This window comes from Tamandua tetradactyla, chromosome 2, assembly GCF_023851605.1.
Source record: "Tamandua tetradactyla isolate mTamTet1 chromosome 2, mTamTet1.pri, whole genome shotgun sequence".
Taxonomy (NCBI): domain Eukaryota; kingdom Metazoa; phylum Chordata; class Mammalia; order Pilosa; family Myrmecophagidae; genus Tamandua; species Tamandua tetradactyla.
Genome location: NC_135328.1, coordinates 149,683,415 through 149,700,571, shown reverse-complemented (window position 1 = coordinate 149,700,571; position 17,157 = coordinate 149,683,415). Strand labels below are relative to the sequence as shown.

General features: G+C 37.0%; 1 protein-coding gene across 1 annotated transcript in view; it reads right to left on the bottom strand.

Annotated features, from left to right (window-relative positions):
* Positions 1–17,157, bottom strand: part of ARID1B (AT-rich interaction domain 1B) — a 574,571-nt gene that overhangs the window by 102,754 nt on the left and 454,660 nt on the right. Inside the window, 1 exon segment of the mRNA XM_077149343.1 lies at positions 12,347–12,436. Coding sequence (XP_077005458.1) covers positions 12,347–12,436 — 90 coding nt within the window.

Sequence of the window (17,157 nt, the reverse complement as noted above, 5' to 3'; positions counted from 1 at the left end):
TAAAATTTAGACTGACCATTGTTCAGTGAATATACATTTATTATGCAGGATATCTGTCTTCTCAGCTTTTTAAAAACTTTTGTTTTTTGAAATAATTTAAACTTATAGGACAGCTGCAAGATACAAAATGGAGAACTCCAATATGCACCATATCCATATTTCCAGATATACCAAACACTTTGCCATGTGTTATATCAAGGTCTGTCTATCCATCTATCCACCCATCCACCCACTTCCTAAACTTTTCAGAGTAGGTTGCATACATTATGCTCCTGTAACACTCAATACTTCCATGTATAATTCCTAAGAACAAAGGTATTCCCTCATGTAACCCATTAGGTACAACTATCAAATTTAAGAAATTTAACATTGCTATAAAGCTTATAATATATATTCCCCCAACCCCAATTGTCCTATACTGTCCCTTTGGGCATTCTAGCCTCCATTATTAGATTCAGTCCGGGGTCATCTTCTGCACTTACATGTCATTGTCTTCTTAGTCATTGTTTTGACGTTTATAAACACTGGAAACATATACAAAACATACAATTTCTCATCTCACCTACTGCAAGGCATAGAATTCAGTGGGAACACAAAATGTTCAGGACCGTCCATTATCTAACCTTTTCCATCACCCCCAAAATAAAATTGTTTACCTATGAAGCAATGAATCCCACTTTCCTCTTCACCCCATTCTGGCAATCTATACTCTACTTTTTTTCTTTATGGATGTGTATTCTAATTATTTCATGTAAATGGAACCATTCAATACCTGTCCTGTCATACATCTGTCTCGCTCAACATGCTATCTTCAAGGTTCAACCATATTGTAACATGTATCAGAACCTCATTTCTTTTCATGGGTGAAGAATATTCCACTGTATGTGTGTGTGTGTGTGTGTGTGTGTGTGTGTGTGTGTGTGTATACATATATATATATACTACTTAGTTAACCCGTTTATCTCTTGGGTTATATATATATATATACTATACTTAGTTAACCCATTTATCTCATGGAAACTCAGCTACTTCCACGCTTTAGCTACTGTGAATAATGTTGCTTTGAACAGTGATATACAAAAATATTTGGTCAAGTCCCTGATTTCAATTTCAAATATACTGAGAAGTGGGATTTTCAGGGCATGTGGTGGTTCTATTTTTAACTTTTACAGGAACTGCCCAATTGTTACACACAGCAGCTATACCATTTTACATTCCCACCTACAATGTACCAAGGGTCCTATTTTCCATACCTTCATCAGTATTTGTTGCTTTCCATTATGTAAATAAGAGCCATTGTAATGAGTGTGAGGTGGTATCTCACTGTGGTTTTGATTTGTATTTCCCTAATGGCTAATGATATGGAACATCTTCTCATATGCTTATTGGCTATTTGCATATTTTCTCTGGAGAAATGCTTATTCAGGTTCTTTGCCCATTTTCAACATTGTGTATTTTTTTTATTGTTGTGTTATAGGAATTCTTTATGTTTTACATATTATACACTTATCAGATTTCAAATACTCCCTCCCACTCTATTTGTTGTCTTTTCATTTTCCTGACAATGTCCTTTGACGCACAGAAGTTTTAAATTTTGATGATATCCAATTTATCTATTTTTCTTTTGTTGCTCGTGCTTTTGGTGTAAAGCTTCAGAATACACTGCATACTACAAGATCCTGAAGGTATTTCCTTATGTTTTCTCCTAAGAGATTTATAGTTTTAATTCATAGTTGTTACATTTTGAATTTTTGTATACAATGTTAGGTAGGGTGCTGCTTTTATCTTTTGCATGTGGATATCCAATTTTCCCAGAACTGTTTTTTTGGAAGAGACTATTCTTTCCCCCACACTGAATGTACTTGGCACCTTGCCATAAACCATTTGGACATAGGTGCATAGGTGTAGGGGTTTATTTCTGAATTCTCAATTCCATTCCATTGATTATTTAAATATAACCTATCCTTGAACAAGTATCATACTAACTTGATTACTGTAGTTTTTCAGTAAGTTTTTTTTTAGCATGCTATATGGCAGGAGGGTCACATTTCATTCTTTTTCCATGTGAGTATCCTGTTATTGTTGCACCATTTGTTGAGTTTTTGTTTTGTTTTTTCTTTCTTTGTTTGCTTGCTTGTTTTGTATAGGGGAAGTGAATGGGCTGGAAATCGAACCCGGGTCCCCCACATGGCAGGCGAGCATTCTACCACTACCTATGCATACCCTAGCTTTTCAATAAGTTTGAAATCAGGAAGTGTGAGTCTCTCAAATTTGCTCCTCTTTTTAAAGATGGTTTTGGCTACTCAGGGTCCCTTTTCCCTTCTGGATGAATTTGATGATTGCAAAGACTGATAAATTTTCATAGGCATTGCACTGAATCTGTAAATAGCTATGAGAAGCATTGAAATCTTAACAATATAGCATTAATTCTTCAAATCCATAAGCACATATTTTTCCACTTATTCAGATCTTCTTTGAGTAATTACTTATTTTCAGTGTGCAAATTATTTTCATCTGTGGTTAAATTTATTCTTGGATATTTTATTCTTTCAATTGTTATTGTAAATGGAATTGTTCTCTGATTTCTTTTTCAGATCATTCATTACTGGTATGTAAAAACATCACTGATTTTGATATTCTACCCTTTGATGATTTCATTTATTAGATCAGGTAGCTTTTTTTTAGATCCTTTAAGATTAGGTCATCTGTGAATAGGGATAGTTTTATTTCTTTCTTCCCATTTTGGACTTTTATTTTTCTGGCCTAACTGCTCTGACTAGAACTTCCAGTACAATATCAAACAGAAGTGGTGAAAAGCAGGTATCCTTGTCTAATTGATGATTGTAGGAAAAAACCTTTCATTCTTTCACCTTTTGAGTATGACAGCTGTGGGTTTTTCATAAATGCCTTTGTCATATTGAGGAAGTTCCCTCCTACTCCTAGTTCTCTAAATGTTTCTATCAAGAAAGGGTACTGGATAGTGATTCCACAGGAGGCTAGGGGTGGGGCTGACACACGATCCTCCAACCTCGTTGCTAGGAATATAACTGGAGGAACTGAGAGTGGGACGTGCATGGACATGTGCACATTAGTGTTTATGGCAGTAGTGTTCACGATTCGCAAGGGACACAGGTGGCCTAAGGGCACAACGACTGCGGGATGGAAGAGGGAACTGTGGTATATACATACAATGGTCTACTGAGCAGCTACAAGAAGGAATGAAGTTGTGAGGCATGCAACTAGGTAAATGAAACTTAAGGATAGTATGTTGAATGAAACGGCAGAAACAAAAAGACAAATATTATCATGCCTCACTCATATGGACTAACTATGATACACAAACTTGGAGAAATGAAGTCGAGAGCATGGGTTATCAGGTTGGGGCCTACTGTAAAGGGTCCTAGGTCGTAAGCTCATATAGCAGTCACATACATTCAGGAGCTGTAACTGTTATTTATAAATTCTGAGATACTAAGCTATTTGTGTATAACCTGGTCCTTCCCTGAAACTTTGAGTACTTATATGATACCTAAGACTCTGAGTTAAGGCACTGAAGCTATGAAAGTCAGCAATATCCCCATACAGGAATTCTTTAAAAAGTTGAAAAAGTGATCAGACTTCGAATACAGGTATGAATGCAGCTGATCTGGATAAGACTAAGGTAAATCAGAATACAGAGTAAAAGATGATATGGCCCATATTTTAAAACTTCAACTTCTGTATGAGACCAAAGGGAGAGATGTTTATTTGGTGCAAAATTTATATTTAGGGTAGTGCATTATCCAATTTAACTTGTACAGTCAGTTTACTTGAACATGATAATTACATAGAATCTTGAAAAGGGTGTGAGATCTTGTTGTTGCGTACAGGTTAGTGCGATGACCCAATACATCCCAGAGTAATTGGGCAGAGAATAAAAAAGTATTTGCAAAGTCCCCTTGAGGGACTGGGGAGAGAGGAGAAAACATTAAACTTTCCCATCTGGGGAGTTCCTGATATTCTCACAAGCAGTGGGGACAACCAATTCAATAGGCTGAGCCCTCGATCTCGGGGTTAAACCCTATGAAACTTACTCCAGCATAGGAGAAGCTAAGCCTACTTATAATTACGCTTCAGAGTCACCCCCAGAGAATGCCTTTTGTTGCTCAGATATGGCATCTCTCTCTAAGCCAATTCAGTAGGTGAACTCACTGTCCTCCCCTCTACATGGGACATGACTCCCAGGGGTAAATCTCCCTGGCAATGTGGGACAGAACTCCCAGGATGAACCGGGACCCAGCATCACGGGATTGATAAGACTTCTTGAGCAGAAAGGGGAAGAGAGAAATCAGACAAAATAAATTTTCAGTGGCTGAGAGATTTCAGAGTCAAGAGGTTATCCTGGAGGTTAATCTTATGCACTACATAGATATCCGTTTTTAGCTCATGTTGTACTGGAGTGGCTGGAGGGAAGTACCTGAAACTGTTGAACTGTATTCCAGGAGCCTTGATTCTTTTTATTTTTTTATTAATTAAAAAAAAGAAAATTAACAACAAACAAAACATTAAGATATCATTCCACTCTATATATACAATCAGTAATTCTTAATATCATCACATAGTTGCATATTCATCATTTCTTAGAATATTTGCATCGATTTAGAAAAAGAAATAAAAAGACAACAGAAAAATAAACCGATAACAGAGAAAAAAAAAGATTATACATACCATACCTCTTACCCCTTGCTTTCATTTACCACCAGCATTTCAAACTAAATTTATTTTAACATTTGTTCCCCTTATTACTTATTTTTATTCCATATGTTCTACTCTTCTGTTGATATAGTAGATAAAAGGAGCATCAGACACGAGGTTTTCACATTCACAGAATCTCATTGTGAAAGCTATATCATTGTTCAATCATCATCAAGAAACATGGCTACTGGAACACAGCTCTACATTTTCAGGCAGTTCCCTCCAGTCTCTCCACTACATCTTGAACAACAAGGTGATATCTACTTAATGCATAAGAATAACCTCCAGGATAACCTCTCGATTCTGGAATCTCTTAGCCATTGACATTCAGTCTCATTTCACTCTTCCCCCTTTGATTGAGAAGGTTCTCTCAAACCCTTGATGTTAATTCTCAGCTCATTCTAGGTTTTTTCTCAGTTCCTTGATGCTAAGTCTCAGCTCATTCCAGGATCTCTGTCCCACGTTGCCAGGAAGGTCCACACCCCTGGGAGTCATGTCCCACGCAGAGAGGGGGAGGGTGGTGAGACTGCTCGTTGTGTTGGCTGGAGAGAGAGGCCACATCTGAGCAACAAAAGAGGCCCAGGAGCCTTGATTCTTGAAGACGACTGTAGAACTATAAGGCTTTTACAGTGTGACCATGTGATTGTGAAAATCTTGTGTCTAATGTTCCTTTTATCCAGGGTATGGACTGATGAGTAAAAAAATAAGCATAAAAAAGAAATAAACAATAGGAAGAGATAAAGGCTAAAAAATTGGGTATACTGAAACACTAGTGGTCGATGAGAAGGAGGGGTAAGGTGTATGGGATAAGAGTTTTTCTTTTGATTTCTTTTTATGGAATCATGCAAATGTTCTAAAAATGATCATGGTGAGGAATACACAACTATGTGATGATAATGTGAGCCACAGTATACTATGGATGGACTGTATGTGTGTGACAATTTCTCAATAAATATATTAAAAAAGAAAATAAAGGGTGCTGGATTTTGTCAAATGCCTTTTGTTCATCAATTTGGATAATCATGTGGTTTTCTCCCCTTCATTCTATTACTGTGGTGTATTATCCTAACTGATTTCCTTATGCTAAACCACCCTTGCACTTATGGGATTCATTCACTTGATCATGTTGTATAATCTTTTTCATGTGCTATTGGAATTGGTATATTAGAATTTTATTTGGGGCTTTTACCTCTATATTTATAAGGGATTTTGGTCTGTAATTATTTTTGTATGGTATCTCTCTCTATATAATTTTGGTATTATGGTGATACTGGCCTGCAAGGTAATTAGGAAATGGTTCCTCTTCTTCAATACTTTAAGAGTTTGAGAAGGATTTGTGCTAATTCTTTGAATGTTTGTTAAAATTCACCAGTGAAGTCATCCAGTCCTAGACTTTTCTTTTTTGGCAGGCTTTTGATTAGTGGGTCTACCTCTTTACATATTAATCGTTTTCTATTTCCTCTTAACTAAGTTTAGATAACAGCTATTTTCCAGGAATTTGTCCATTCGCTTTGGGTGGTGTCTAATTATCTGGTATCCTTCTTACAATCCTTATTATTTCTAGTTAGTCATGTCCCCTTGCTCATTTCTGATTTCTCTTATTGGACTTTCTCTCCCGTGTCCTTTTTTTTTTTTTATCAATGAGGTAAAGGTTTGTCAATTTCATTGCTCTTTTCAAAGAACCAGCTTTTGGTTTAGCTGACTCTCCATTATTTATTTCTATTTCACTTACCTCCACTTTACTCTTTCTTCTGAGAGCTCTAATTTGCTGTTGAAAGCCTCTCTAAGGTTTTTCTTAATTTCTATTATTGTGGTCTTCAGTTGTATTTGGCTCCTTTTTACAATTTCTATGTCTTTCTTTCTTTCTTTTTTTTTTTTTTTTTGCATGGGCAGGCACTGGGAATCGAACCTGGGTCCCCAGCATGGCAAGCAAGAACTCTGACTGCTGAGCCACCGTGGCCCACCCCCATGTCTTTATTGATAATCTTTTCTTGAACTCCTTAAGTTCTTTGTTCATCTTTTCCTTTAACATTTTGAGAATTTTTAAGACCTTTTTTTTTTAATTATTAAAATCTTTGTTTGGTATGTCTGAGATCTGGTCCTCCTTGTTGGTGGTTTCTAATGCTTCATCTTGCTCCTTTGCAAGGGTCAATTCCTGCTTCTTCACATGCTTTGTAATCTTTTATTGCACATTTAACATTTTGACATTTTATTATCTTGGAATTTAGCCACTGAGGAGTCTGTTCCTCAAGCTTTTATCCAGGTAATATTATGTGAGCGATTTCCCTGAATGCCAAGAGCTAGCAAAAAAACAAAGAAGAAAGAAAACCAACACACAAAACAAGCAAAAAATGAGAGAGAGAAGCAAAGAAAAAGAATACCTTTCCCAGTCTTTGCAGATTGTTCTGTGGGAGATCTAACACAGCACGAGGTGAAACCATAGGTCCTCCCCAGTCTCTTCTGAGCTGCGCCTTGTCCTAGGCATGCACAGACGGCCCTAGGAATGTTCCCATTTAAGCAGATCTCAATGTTTCCTTTCCCCTAGGAAATTTTGTTTCCTGCCAAAGTAAGGTGCTACACTTTTTGTGTCACAGCTGGCAATCTTTTGTCCAAGGTAGCTATGATTTGACTGCTCTCCTACAGCTTTCTAGCTGCCCTGTGAGCCACTTTCACGAGTAGGGCAAGTCATGGGATGGAGAACTTAAGATGAATGTTCTGATTCAGTCCTTCAGGCTGACACCAGACAGCCTGGCACAGACAGATTTGCAACCTAGTATGTGCACAAGGGTTACTCTGTTCCCCCCAGAGACCTGAACTGGGAGTGTGGACTGTCTCTGCACTGCAGTAGGGAGAGGGCAGGGGAAGGGTCAAAAAGGATACTAATGAGGTTTTCCTACCCTTTTTAATTGTCTTTTTCTTGATTTAGTGCTTTAACAGTTACTGCAACTCTTTAACTGCTATTTGAAACTCTGAGAAAGATGGTTGTAACAGATTTTGCATGACAAAATCCATCCTGTGGAGGGATGGAATCTGAGTGTCTTATTTTGCCATCCTGGTGACATCACTTTCCAAACTCTTGTTTTCCCAAGTTTTGATGAACAAATCAATGGATAGTGGATTTCATAGGAACTTACCAACAAATCTAAAACCAGTCTTGCTATGCTATTAATTCCTTAATGACTCATTTTGGCTTGTTCCACACTCATAGCCCAAATGCAGAGTTCTGAAGTTGAAGAAATTAAAAACAGCTGCCCATAGTGAGCCTAGATTATAGTCTCTGTTTTTTATAGCCTCATTTGAGTTTATTTTCATCTTTTAGAGATCCTAAAAACATCAACTCTCAACAAGAGCAGAGGCTAAATTAATTGCATATGGGGGTGGGGTCAAATATCATTAAGGTCTTAAAACATTGATCTTTTATAGTTACACAGCATACCTTAGAAATGTGATATATCATTTTATATGCTCACAGTATAAGTGATAAGAATACTTTTAAATACAAAGGTAATTAGAAAGGGAAATTAAGAGAACATTTTCTGATGTTCAATCCATTCTATAATATATCTCAGCATCTGCAGATTTACTGTCACACTTAAAACAGAATCAACAGATAGAGGAAAAAAATTTGTTTTCAAGTTTACAAAAACAGAAAGAAATTTTAATCTTACAATTTCTTAACAATTACCTGGGTGTTGTACTGAACTTTTGTGCTAACTTGTTAATCTACTCTCTATAATTAAGGATTTAGGTCAATTAAAATACTCAGTAATTAAAAAAAAATTAATTTTTTGTGTCAGTATTATGAGACCCAGCTGGCAGCACTAAAAAGTTACAAAAATTTTTATTTATCTCCAACTAAATATCTCTGGGTTTTAAAGAACATGTTTTTGGTGAGGGAGGCGTACTCTCCAATCCCTTTAGTGCCATGCCCCATGGGGGGAGGATTTCATTCCAGACTGACACCATATCTGCACACTTATAGAACTATGTCTGGGAACAATGAAGGGCAGAGTGGTAGCTTTAATTTGACACAAGGCCAAACTACTGACAGGGTTTAAACAGAGAGAAATGCTCTCTGCTATAGCAAACTTTAGGCCACACAAATTACCTATATTAGGTAAAACTGTAAGAAGACTTATTAATATGGTAAGAGATTTACAGACGAAACATTTTATTCTTTAGTCGTTCTATGCTTTGCAAAGATGTGAAATCCTTGAATGAGTATGAAAACGGAATTATTTTCAGTCACACAGCTCAATCTTTGTTGAACATCTATTATAAGTGAGACTCTGCTGTGTCGATAGGGATGTGGAGTATAAACAAGGTTCAGCTTTGGCCCTTCAAGGAGCTCAGTTTAATTCATTGCATTTGGACTTTGAACTGAAGTTAGATCACACCATTAGAGGGAGGAATTAAATTATAGCACCAAGGCTGTAAAGATTTAGGGTGTCAGCAAAGGAAGTAACTATAAGAATAAGGAAGACATATACTATTCAATCAGTCTAAATAAAAGATGTAAATTTGAAATCTCGAGACTTTCAAAGCACAGAAATTCTGATTCACCATTCTATGTAAGCATACAATAAAAATATCTAAATGCCTGATTGCATCCTATCTAGTACACACCTTTTCTGGATAATAACAATCTTTATTTTTATAAAACTTCACATTCTGATAAATTCATTCTGGGAAGTTAAGATTCAAAAGATTAGATTTTTGTGATATTAATGACACACAGCTATCAAGAAATTAAACTTTGGCTGGACAAAATATCTAAGGATTTATAATAATGTAAAATTTATCTATTTACTCCTTGTCCCATAACTATAGAAAAAATGCACAGCTAGCCTAGCTAGTACCATTGATAGAGTAAAAGCCAATTCTCAATCAGGGCCAATGAACTTCTAATGTCCTGACTATAACTCTTCTTTTTAAGCAGCAGAGAGAGATGAAAAAGACAGTCATTGTGCAGGTTGGCAATGTGGACTGAAATGAAGGTTGGGTGGTTGCTGTTCAGTAATTCTGGAAGATTTCACCTGGAGTACCTTCCATATAGATCTACCTGACGGCCATAGAACAGTGTCAAGAACCACCTCCAGCAAGAGAATACAGTTTCTAGCACATCACAGTCCTGTCACAGCATCTATTCCGCTTGAAATCCACATCCAAAAGGGAAAATTCTTAGTGGTTCTGTTTCAGCATATCTCAAGGGCTAATTAAATCCTCATTATCTTGTAATTATTCAACCATTATGGGAGTACACTAAGGAATTTCCTGCTGGCACGCAAGATGAAAAGGGTTAAACAGCCTATGTTGATTCTGAGAATCTAGACCTAGTTCAGACCTTCAGACAACCACCAGCATTATGAATATTTAACTAGCTACCACTGTGACTATTAAAAGGAAATTCAATTAAAAGGTTTTCAAAAAATTAATTCTGACCTCTTTACATCTGTCCAAATAAATAAGCCTTCTTTAAACATTTTTGCTTAATTGCTAAATCCAATAAACTAGAAGGGCATTTGCTAGTTTCATTAAGCTTAATATTTTATAGGGATTAAACATATGATCATTTTAATGTTAATAATAATTATACTTATTTATCTGCTCAGATGATTATTTCATTTCTTCTCCCACCAGCTTTCTTGGAAAAGAAGATAAAACATTAATTAGCCATTCCCTATTGCTCTTTTTAAATCTTTAAGGATAGAATAATCTAATCTCATCAGTTGTAATTTCTTTTATCACTTAATACTTGCAAAATAAACAGAATTCTAACAGAGAGTGACAATACAGGGTTGTAGTGAGGATCACATGAAATAACTCTAAAAAGGTGTGAGCTCTAGAGCTGGCCTGAGTAAGCAGGTTTCTTGCCTTTCTTCCCCATTTCCCTAACCATCAGCACAACGTTGGTGCAACTCATGGTCAAAGAAAAGGAGTTTGGTGAGAATTGCCCTTCCTACATCAATAAATTCTGTAATGCCTTCAGGAAAACCAGAGCCACATGAGGATTAGCACAGAACAAGCAATTTATAGACAGGATATGAGATACAAGAGGGACTGACAAACGCTCACAGTGCAGAGTTTAGAGTGATGAATGAAAATGTTTGCTCACACAGTTATTAAAACACATTTTAGTACTGTCATAGGCAGTGGTTCTCGAATGGGATCCTTGGACCAGCAGTATCAGCACTATCTAGCAACTTGTTAGAAAAGCAGATTTTCATGCCTCATTCTAGACCTAATGAATCAGAAACTCTGAGGGTGTAGGGTAAATCCAGCAACCAATTTAACAAATCCTCTAAGTGTTTCTGCCGTACCCTAAAGTTTGAGAAACTTTATTTTGTTATTAAATTTGGCTATTATTGTACATGTGTAAGGAAATTAAGGTATTAACTGTAACTTACGTTATAATAAAAAATTAAATACACAAAGGTGTAAGAAAATAAAAAATTCATTTCATCTTTATTAAACATTCAGTTCAAAAGAAATATGTAGATAGGCTAAGCCATCTTTTCACTCAGAATGCTTTCTATATCAACTAGCTGCTGATTTTTTAACCCATAAAATCACTGAAACTTTAATTCCAATTGGAAGCCAACCATCATCTCTACAATCATATAGGAATAATTACAAACGTTAGGGGTCAAAAACCCTTTAAATATCAGTTAACAAGCTGGCAATTTCTGCCTCCTGGGAGGGTGCCAAAGAAGGGAAGTGAAGCCTAGTGGTTTCTTCCATGTGGGCTAAAGTAGGGGTGGGGTGAGGCAGGCAGGCCTCCACTTGCAAGAGTGAGAAGACAGAGCACCAAACAGTGCAGGTTCAGAACCCCAGATCTACACTAATCTGGATTAAAATCACCTCCATTACCACCACCAACCACCAAAAGTAGTTTTTCTATTGAAGAGGAGAAAGAGATATGCAAATGAAGGCCCAAGGTCTCAACCAAGGGAATGGTAATTGCATTCTGGGGGAAGACAGGCAGAAGTGAGCTAACGGTCAAAGAATTTTGCAGATGTGGGACAGTGTGAGCATGCAACGGTTTCAGGAAAACACTCTCAGCATCAGTAAAATTGGGAGACAAAAGGTCCAAGTTCTTTTTTTCTGGCTTTTGTAAGTCATATATAGCCCCTACAGTCCCTCAGTTTCTTAATTTGTAAATTTAGATGACTGCACGATTTAATCTTTTAGATCTGAGTTTAATAGTTTACTATTAAATAGCATGGGATAAATACTGGATCAAAACAGCTAATCACTCACACACAAAGTAAAATATTTTAACTCACTGGGACAACTTAGAGTTATTTTTACACAGCTAGACCACGTATTAGACTACAGTCTAGTATAACTCATACTTCATGGTGTTATGTGGCCATAAACATTCTTCTGCCTAGAATTGCCCTTTTGCAAAACTTCTCCCTATCTGTAAGAAAGAACCCTCCCTTTGCATATTTGTTATAAGTATGTTCTTGCTTATTTTTTTTATGTAATGAGGAAACATGAAATCGTTTTTCTGCTTTTTAAATAAGAGGAAACAGAGAAAAGCAAATTCATATAAGCCTTCAGATAGTCAAAACACAACGCGCACTTAAGATAGAAATTGAAGACTAACCTCTTTCCTGTGGCATTGGTGACTGGCTCAAGGCAGGATGGGAACTGGATTCTGACTGGCTACCAGGTGGCTGAGGAGGCATCTGACTGCCTGGAAAACACAGGAGGAGAGTTGGGGAAAGGGGACCCTTTGCATTAATACTGCAATTGTACGAAAACAAGACGCACCTACACTCATTCGACCTTCATGATCAGAAAAATGTAGAGACCCACATAGAAAAGGCAGTTTAAAAGTATAATATTTTACCTTATTTTAGGGAGAAGGGGAGGAGGAAAAATGAAGAGGGAACATTCATAAACATATTTAGCAAAAGACCTGCTGAAAAGTTCAATTCGTTGCTGAGTAAGTTCTCACACTCACAGATGTGAATCAATTTGCAGCCCAAATCTCCTGACACTAGTTCTTAGTGAGTTTAAAAAAATCCAAGATTGTTGAATTAAACTCATTCTCCTGAGTTTACATCAGTCCCCAGGTAGGCAGGAATCCATGGCTACCCACAACTTTTCACTGGATGTATTCAATCCATACAGTTATATCAATAGATTTTTAAAAATCTTCGCAATTGGTCTATGAGAGAATTTAACATGAATATAGGAGAAGGAAATTAAAGCATTCCATAACAAACAAAATACACTAGTGTAGCTCCCAGGGATGAGTTTGGCCCTGGCACCGTGGGATCCACAATGCCTTGCTGACCAAAGGGGAAAAAAACATAGCAGATAAGGCATCAGTGGCTGAGAGAGTTCAAACAGAGTTGAGCGGCTATCCTAGACACAAGCTTCAGCTAGATATTGCTATATATCATGGTTGGCCAAAACCCAACCAAAACTATTACTACCAACCCTAAAGAATACCTAGGGCTTTACCTGAGATTCTACACAGGTTCCATGCACTATGATAACTTCCCAGAAACCTACAACCTCCATATGGGTTCCTAGGCCAGATAAGTCCTGAAACCCACAGGGACCAGCCTCTCCAAGAACATCAACTAGCTACATCCCCCTATCTCATATTATCGACAGCCCTTTCCGACATAAAAAAGTTAGAACAGACATAACCCAATTACCCCTAAGAGAGGGAGAAAGATCAAAGAAGAAGGTGGAGTTATAACAGAAGAGAGGATTTAACAAATGGGTATGACTGCTGAATCATTATACTGATATTTATTTTAGTCTCCAGTATTTTGGAGTAGCTAGAAGGAAAAATCTGAAATATAACTCATACCAAGCTCTGACATCTCTTCTATAACTAATTGTTGCAGCATGCTCTGAAATGTACTGCCTTTTTTAATGCATGTATATATGGTTTTTTTTTACTTTTTTATTGTATACTATCATATATATATACAAAGCAAAGAAATGAAAAAGCATTAGTTTTCAAAGCACTCTTCAACAAGTAATTTACAGGACAGATCGCAGAGTTTGTCATGGGCTACCACAGGAACCCCTCAGGTTTTTTCTTCTAGCTGTTCCAGAATATAGAAGGCTAGAAGGCTTAAATATGTTTTTATTATCACAGAAGACTTTCTTTACTTCTTTTTTATTTTCTTTTTTGCATGGGCAAGCACCAGGAATTGAACCCGGGTCTCCAGCATTGCAGGCACTTTCTTTTTTTTTATTAAAAATAACATATATAGAAAAATGCTATAAATTTCAAAGCACAGCACCACAATTAGTTACAGAACATATAACAGAGTTTGACATGGGTTACAATAACACAATTTTAGGTTTTTACTTCTAGCTGTTCTAAGATATTGGAGACTAAAAGAGATATGAATTTAATGATTCAACATTCATATTCATTTGTTAAATTCTATCTTCACTGTAACTCCACCATCACCTTTGATCTTTCCATTCCTCTCTTTAGGGGTGTTTGGGTTATGGCCATTCTAAATTTTTCATATTGGAAGGGTCTGTCCCACATATTGGGTAGGGAGATAGAACTATCCAATGCTCTGGAGAGTTTGGGCTCTTTAGGTTTCAGGAATTATATGGACAAGGGCCCCATTTGGAGGTTGTAGTTCTGGAAAGTTACCCAAGTGCATGGAACCCTTGTGGAATCCTATATATTGCCCTAGGTGTTCTTTAGGTTTGGCTGGAATGGTCCTGATTGGGGTTTGGCAGGTTATGATAGGTAACAATGTCTAATTGAAGTTTGCGAAAGAGCAATCTCCAGAGTAGCTGCTCGACTCTATATGAACTCTTTCTGCCACTGATACTTTATTAATTACCCTTTTTTTTCCCGTTTTGTTCAGGATGGAATTGTTGATCCTATGGTGCCAGGGCCGGATTCATTCCTGGGAGTCATCTCCCACGTCACCAGGGAGACTTACATTCCTGGATGTCATGTCCCACGTAGGGGGGAGGGTAATGATTTTACTTGCAGAGTTGGGCTTAGAAAGAGTGAGGCCACATCTGAGCAACAACAGAGGTCCTCCAGAATTAACTCTTAAGCATACCTACAGGTGTGCTAATGTTGTCCGCTATAAACATAAGTTTCACAAGAGTAAGCCTCAGGATCAAGGACATGGCCTATTAATTTGGATGTCCCTAAAGTTTGACACAGTATCAGGGGATTCCCTGATGGTAAGGTTTAATAGTTCCTTATTTCTCTCCTTTCCCTTAGGGGACTTTACCAATACTTTTTGATTATCTACTTAATGTACTCTAGGATGTATCAGGCATTACAATAATCTATACAGGATTAAAGCACCTCTTTCTCATTCTGGGCTACCTGTGTTTCAACTGTTCACAAGAGTTATACAGACAGGTTGAGTTAGATTATGTGCTACAGAAAATTTCAGTTCCAAACTAAATAAACATTTCTTCCTTTGGTCTCAAAGAGTACGTGTGGTTCTAAAATACAGACACTGATTTCCTTAATCCTGTATTCTGCATTATCTTAACCCCAACCTGATGGGGTTGACTTTGTTCTTATCTCTAAATATCAGGTATTTAATACATGTATATATATATATATATATATATATATCAACCTCTCGAAATGCAGAAATAATAATCACAACTCTGGACTTAATGTGTCTGCTCTAAAAGCTTACAATCTAGGTCCATTTTCTTATAAGCATTTTCTAAAGGAGACCACACAGTTCTTGTTCTTTTGTTTCTGGCTTATTGTGCCTCACCAAATGTCCCACATGTTCATTCACATCGTTGCATGCCTCATGACTTTGTTACCTTTTTGTAGCAGCACAACCTTTGTTCATAAGTATACACCATTGTTCACCAATCTACTTCTTCGTCAGTGCATCCTTCAGCCATATGCATTCATCAGGTATCACATGGAGGGCCCAAAGTTCACAGTCCATCAACATTCTCAATTTTAGAAGATTTCATTGTTCCCAAGAGAAAGAAAACCAATAAACACACCCTTGCCAAATAGGAAAACTACACCTTCTCTTATCTCTTGCCCCTTACCCCATTATTCAACTCTGCTGGTGCTGTGGTAGTGCTGACGTTTTCCTTTGAAACATAGCACACAGCATGCGACAGCAGTTATCCCCCTGTACCTTGGACTTAACCACTCTGTGTACACGAATCATATCTTTGAAGTAATTCTTACAAGAACTAATTCATACTTCTAGTGTTTATCAGTCGGACACATAGGTCTATATAACCCCTTTCAATCTTGTTTATCTTCAATATGGTAACATTAGTTATACACCCAAGAGAGAACCAACTTCACTGCTATCTATTCCCTTACACTGGAGATCAACCTCATTAACTAATGGTTCACCCATCTCTAACTTTAATGTATTTCTAAACACCCTATATTTCGTATTATAAGCCTCTGATTATACCTATATGTTCCTCATAAAAATGGAAACATATAGTATCTATCCTTTTGTGTCTGGCTTATTTCACTCAGCATTATGTTCATCCATCTTGTCATGTGCTTCAAGTGGTCATTTCATCTTAATGCTCCATTGTATGTATATGCCACATATTGTTGATCCACCCATCTATTGATGGGCATTTGGTTCGTTTCCATCTTTTGGTGACTGTGAATACTGCTGCTATGAATATTGGTATGCAAATGTCTGTTTGGGTCTTTGCATAGTGGTTGCACTTGTACCATTATACATTCCTACCAGCAGTGCTTAAGTGTCCCAGTTTCTCCACATCCTCTCCAACATTTAGTTTCCTGTTTGTTGAATAAGCAGCCATTCTTATAGGTGTAAGGTGGTATCTCATTGTAGTCTTGATCTGCATTTCCCTTATAGCCAACAACGAGTATCTCTTCATGTCCTTTTGAGCCATCTGTATTTTCTTGTCAGAAAAATGCCTGTTCATATCTTTAGCCCATTTTACAACTGGGTTGTTTGTTCTTTTGTTTTTGAGTTGTTTGATTTCTTTGTATATACAGGAAATCAAACCTTTGTCTGATACGTGATTTACAAATATTTTCTCCAATTTGCTGAATGCCTCTTCACCTTTTTCACAAAGTCTTTTGAGGTACAGAAGAATTTGATTTTGAAGAGTTTCCATTTATCTATTTTTTCTTTTGTTGCTCGAGCTTTGGATGCAAAGTTTAGGAAGCTACCTCCTATTACTAGGTCTTGAAGCTGTTTCCCTATATTTTCTTCTAGAAGCTCTTAAATTTAGTTGTATGAACCACTTTGAGTTAATTTTGTGTTGGGGGTAACAGGGGTCCTCTTTTGTTCTTTTGGCTGAGATCCAGTTCTTCCATGCCCAATTATTGAAAAGACTATTTTGTCCCAGTTCAAAGGATTTGAGGGCCTTGTCAAAAATCAGTCGACCATTGATTTGGTGGTCTATTTCTGCACTCTTGAT